Raw genomic sequence first — 6,000 nt, forward strand, 5'->3', positions numbered from 1 at the left:
GAGGCATCACCCACCACAGGACGCCTGACCCCATTCCCCATCAACACATGAAAGAGCTGCCCTCCCTCCCCCCCCTCCCTCCTGTGTACATACCAGCCCATGTGTGACCCGATGATGAGCCTGGGAAGAGGGGACGCTGGACTGTATCCCCCCCCCCCCCCGGAGCTGCTGGCCTGGCGGGATTAGCGCTTGGCCGGCAGCCACCGATCGGCGCTAAGCCCCCGCACTGCCAGTTATTGTCCCATCAGCGGCGCTGTCTGTACCCGTTACATAATTCGAGGGAAAGGAGGCCACCCACTGCCCCCCCACCCCGCACCCCTATGCAACTCATGCTGGGAGGCACCTGTGCAGCCCAGTGTTGGAGGCGGGCACTCCTTTGCTCTTTGGTTCACTCCCCCAGGACAGATTCCATGCCTCCCCCATCAATACGACACCCACCACAGAAAACACTTGCACCGCGCAGTGCAACAACAGTGCGCTCCCTCGCCCTGGTCTGGATGGCGGGGTTGCAATGACAGCTCCAGAACAGGGGGGCACACATTTGGGGATACCACTGCACCACACAGGATGACACCCCATAACTGCACCCCCCACAATAAATGCACAGGCGAGGGGACACTGGCAGTAGCACCTGGCATGTTGCACCATGGAGCCACCGCGGATCCGCGATTTGGGGGTGACCCCCGGGCGTCTGATCCATAAACCAGGGTGCAGTGGCTATCAGGAAGCAGGGCGTGCACCGCCCCCCCCCATCTGCGTGATGTCAGTGGTGCAAGGGTGGGGGTAGCTACACCCAGGTAACCCCGACCGATGCACGCCTCCATGCACCCACCTCTGCAGCAGGCAGAGCACTGCACTGATGTAAGGCGGTGGGGTGACGTGAGGGTCACTTTGAAGCCACCCTCTCTTGCCCCCCACCCATCACTAGGTCAGTCCGGATTCCCCATCAACGCTAATGGGGGGCGATAGCATTGAGGATCCAGCAGGTGGCAGGTCCGTGGCGCGCGCATCCCCCCCGATCTCAGGTGGCACGATCCGGGTAATAGGCAGTGCGCACAGCCTCGGCGGTACCATAGGCGGCGCGGGGGGGTGTAGATGACCCCCCCCCCCCCCCCGGAGGCAGATCCCCACACGCGCCAGGGCGCTCACCTCGATGTATCCGGCGAGCGCGTGGCCCGCGCACAGCAGCAGCCAGAGAGCGGCAGGCAGGGTCCCCATGGTGCGCAGCTCTTCTCTCCGCAGCGCCCGACTCTCCACTGAGCTGCAGCCGCAGAGGCCGGCGAGGATTGGGCCGGCCGGAAGCCACGTCACAGGGCACGCCTCTCCAGCTCTGTGACGGAGCGTCGCGAGCCCGGGCTGCGGCAGCGCAGGGATGCGAGGGGCCACGCCCTCCGCCCCAGGAGCGCTGACGCGCCTGGCACGCCCGCGCGTGCAGCGGCAGGTAGCGCCCAGCCGCCATCTTGAAACGGGCACAGGGGAGCAGTGGGGAGAGGGACCGCTTGGGTGTGGAAAGTGTGATAGAAAACAGAGAGGGAACTGTGGAGTAAACTGGCAGGTGGATGGGATGAACCCTGGGGATGTGTCAGATGAAAAGGAATCTACCAATGTTATGGAAATGAACTGGCACGGGGATGCCAGGGACAGAATGACCATACAGTAAAAAGAAATTAATTGACAAGGCACACACATATTACCAAAGTGAATATTGTTATGAAGTTGGTTTGTTGTAATAAAGCTGAGTGTTGGGGTGTTTCACTTGACAATAATCACTTGAACATTCTCATGCAGTAGAATGGTAAGCCTTAGTATGTTCTGTATCATTTACTTTGTTATGTCATTAGATTCTGCATTGGATTGTTTATATTCATGTTAAGTTCTGATGGTCAGTTGGAGCCTACCTCCCAAGGTGATGCCTGGTGTCACTTTGGTCTCTGACCTAAATAAATACTTATACTTATATACTTAGCATGGAAGACAATTCTTAACATTGGCGACAAGGAGCTGTCCTCAGGACCCACCTAAAGCTACCTTCAGCGTTCGTCTCAACGCAGCCTTCCTGATACTCGCCGCCCTCTCCCTGCGTGTGTGGCAGCAGGCGGAGCTGCAGGGAGAGCACAGCCGAATCCACTGTCCTTGGGCAGGTTGGGAGAGCACAGCCGAAACGGCCGTCATCAGGCAAGTTGGGATTCATTATACGGCCCTGGAGGGATGCAGCGGGTGTGACGCGCGAGCTCTGTTGCTTTCACCGAAGCTCCGCGTGACCCGAGCACGAGAGCCAGGAGTGCGTGCGCCTGCCCGTGAAGCTGCCAGTGCGCGAGCTTCGTTTCTCTTTTCTTGGCGCGTGCGCATTGTGACATTGGACTGACGCGTCTTGGGCGTGTCTTCAGGAGGGACCAGCCTCCACTGAAGCTCTATTGTGACGCGCGTTACTAAGCAACGTTTCTTATCTCCCGGCTCCAGCCCCACTCGGATTATTTCGTTCCCTCCCCGTGTTATTGCTCCAATGATTGAAGTTCCACGCTGGCAAGGAGATTGTGGAAGCACATTGTTTACATTCTAGGAACTTGGTCTCTGCAACCAGTGACCACAAAAAACTGTGCCACCTTTGTCTGATTGTGCCTTCATCAAATTAATTCGAATATAACATAAACCTCTTGGCAACACCATAATATTTTTCTTTTTCATTTATATTTTTTTTCTTAACCTCACTCATCCAATTTTTACTTTTTCTTCTTCATTCTTCAGTTCTGCTAGCTCACCCTCCAGCATGGCGGCATCTATCCCACCTCCTTTGTCTTTCTTGAACGAGCCAGGTCACCCTTACCTTGGATGGGACAAGTGGAAAGACAGTTTTGAGAATTATTTGGTGGCTATAGGAGGCGACAGGTTTTCATCCGCACGCAAGAAAGCCTTACTGCTTCATAACTTGGGCGTCGAGGGCCGCAGAATATACGATGGCCTAGCTTAGAGACAAGTATCAGGGGATGGTGACACTGATGAATATGTCATGGCCCTCTACCAACTGCGAGACCACTTCGAACCAAGGAAGAACGTTAGTTTTGAGAGGCACAAATTCTGCCAGAGGGTTCAGGAAAGATCGGAGTCCGTCGAATCCTATGTGGCTTGTTTGAGGTCACTGAGCTATTCTTGAGAATTTGAACAGTTGACCGACTCCCTGATCAGGGATCAGCTAGTAAAATGCACTAATAACATCAAAGTCCAGGAGAAGCTCCTTGCCAAAGATATGAAACTGGATGAAGCAGTTGACTTGGCTATAAGTATCGAGCAAACAACACAATATGTTAAAGAACTTAGGGTGGATAGGCCTACTGTGCCATTGGCGCCAGTGTGTGCCATTGATCAAAAGAAGAAAGTGAACGTTTCCTTGGGGAAGAAAAGCAACTGGAACATGAGGAGCTCATGCTCTCGCTGTGGAAGTCTTAGACATGGTGCAAACTTTCCGTCCTGCCCTGCGAGGTTCGCGGGATGTTTTAAGTGCAAAGGCAAGGGACATTTTGCCAACGTCTGCAAGGCCAATTCAATTAACATGGTGGAACTCAGGGCAGGAGAAAGTGAAGAAGACAGTGTGAGAAGAAGTTATAATATTCAGGAAATGCCTAATGTACAGGAGTCAAGTCCCAAGTACGTTTTTGAAATTTCAGCCATCTCTGGGGAGAACAAAGGTCCAGCAGACACCTTTGTCATTGATGGGCATGAACTCGTTATGAAGGTAGACACTTGTTCCCCTAGGACAGGGGTGCACAACTGATTTTGACAGAGGGCCGAAAGTACCTTACATGAGGGCTATAGTGGGCCAAAAAGTAAAAGTGGGTGGGGCGGTAGGCGGGACATGTCAGGAGGCTTTTTCAACCCCCAATTTGTATTAAACACATGGAAAAAGATATGTTTGAGGGGTAACGATTTTTATTGCATTTCAAACTTACATTTTGTACTACACATTTTCCATTGCTATCATTTATTTCGATTTAGTTATTGTATATCGTCTGTTTAATTAAATTATATATATTTTATTGACCCTTGATTGGACATTCCGTTATTTTGGACTGCTACAGTTTGCTGTTTGGGTTACCCAAGAGGAGTATGGCCTTCGTTGAGTCAGGTTTCCTCAAAAAAGCAAAGGATGTACATCTCCTAACTGTGCCTGTTATAGCTTTATTATTGAGTTCACTCTTGGAGTGCAACACTATACCCCATGGCTCCCATCCCCAACCAAACACTATGCCCCATGGCCCCCTCACCCCCAACCAAACACTATGCCCCATGGCTCCCATCCCCAACCAAACACTATGCCCCATGGCCCCCTCACCCCCAACCAAACACTATGCCCCATGGCCCCCTCACCCCCAACCAAACACTATGCCCCATGGGCCCCTCACCCCCAACCAAACACTATGCCCCATGGCTCCCACCCCAACCAAACACTATGCCCTATGGCCCCCACCCCCAACCAAACACTATGCCCCCTGTCCCTCACCCCCCAAGCAAACACTATGCCCCCTGTCCCTCACCCCCAACCAAACACTATGCCCCATGGCCCCCTCACCCCCAAACACTATGCCCCATGGCTCCCAACCCCAAACAAACACTATGCCCCGTGGCCCCCTCACCCCCAACCAAACACCATGCCCCATGGCCCCCTCACCTCCAACCAAACACTATGCCCCAAACACACTCAAGCATGCACCCATACAGACCTGAACCCCCAACCCCCCAAATCAGCACACACACAAACAAGCACCCATACAGACCCGAACCCCCCACCCCCCAAATCAACACACACACAAACATGCACACATACAGAGCCGAACCCCCCACCCCCAACTCAGCACACACACACTCAAGCATGCACCCATACAGACCCAAACCCCCCACCCCCCCAACTCAGCACACACACAAACATGCACCCATACATACCCGAACCCCCCACCCCCCCAAATCAGCAAACTCTCAAACAAGCACCCATACAGACCCGAACCCCCCACCCCCCAACTCCAAACCCCCACCCCCAACTCAGCACACACACACTCAAGCATGCACCCATACAGACCCGAACCCCCCACCCCTCCAACTCAGCACACGCACAAACATGCACCCATACATACCCGAACCCCCCACCCCCCCAAATCAGCAAACTCTCAAACAAGCACCCATACAGACCCGAACCCCCACCCCCCAACTCAGCACACAAAAAACATTCAAATCAAAACATTCATACACATCCGACACCTCCCGACCCCCGCATCTCAACATACACTCAAAATACATTCAACCACAAACATTCCTACACATCCGACACACCCTCCCACCCCCGCATCTCAACATACACACAAAATACATTCAAACACAAACATTCATACACATCCGACACATCCCCCCCACCCCCGCATCTCAACATACACTCAAAATACATTCAAACACAAACATTCATACACATCCGACACCCCCTCACCCCCGCATCTCAACATACTCAAAATACATTCAAACACAAACATTCATACACATCCGACACCCCCCCACCCCCGCATCTCAACATACTCAAAATACATTCAAACACAAACATTCATACACATCCGACACCCCCCCACCCCTGCATCTCAACATACACACAAAACACTCAACATACTCAAAATACATTCAAACACAAACATTCATACACATCCGACACCCCCACCCCCGCATCTCAACATACACACAAAATACATTCAAACACAAACATTCATACACATCCGACACACCCCCCCACCCCCGCATCTCAACATACACTCAAAATACATTCAAACACAAACATTCATACACATCCGATACACCCTCCCACCCCCGCATCTCAACATACACACAAAATACATTCAAACACAAACATTCATACACATCCGACACATCCCCCCACCCCCGCATCTCAACATACACTCAAAATACATTCAAACACAAACATTCATACACATCCGACACACCCCCTCACACCCGCATCTCAACATACAC

General features: G+C 52.6%; 1 protein-coding gene across 8 annotated transcripts in view; it reads right to left on the bottom strand.

Moving 5' to 3' along the window:
• The window catches only part of APLP2 (amyloid beta precursor like protein 2), a 429,108-nt gene extending 427,769 nt beyond the window's left edge, over window positions 1–1,339 (bottom strand). For 7 of the 8 annotated variants that reach the window (XM_069614144.1, XM_069614143.1, XM_069614141.1 and 4 more), the window contains exon 1: window positions 1,150–1,304. In XM_069614144.1, the coding sequence (XP_069470245.1) occupies window positions 1,150–1,218 (69 nt within the window). In that variant the 5' untranslated portion in view covers window positions 1,219–1,304. Of the gene's footprint in view, window positions 1–1,149 lie in introns of all 8 variants that reach the window. The other variant, XM_069614142.1, reaches the window with a different exon arrangement.
• Between the last annotated feature and the right edge of the window lie 4,661 nt (window positions 1,340–6,000).

This window comes from Ambystoma mexicanum, chromosome 9 (assembly GCF_040938575.1).
Source record: "Ambystoma mexicanum isolate Mex_15411 chromosome 9, UKY_AmexF1_1, whole genome shotgun sequence".
Classification (NCBI taxonomy): domain Eukaryota; kingdom Metazoa; phylum Chordata; class Amphibia; order Caudata; family Ambystomatidae; genus Ambystoma; species Ambystoma mexicanum.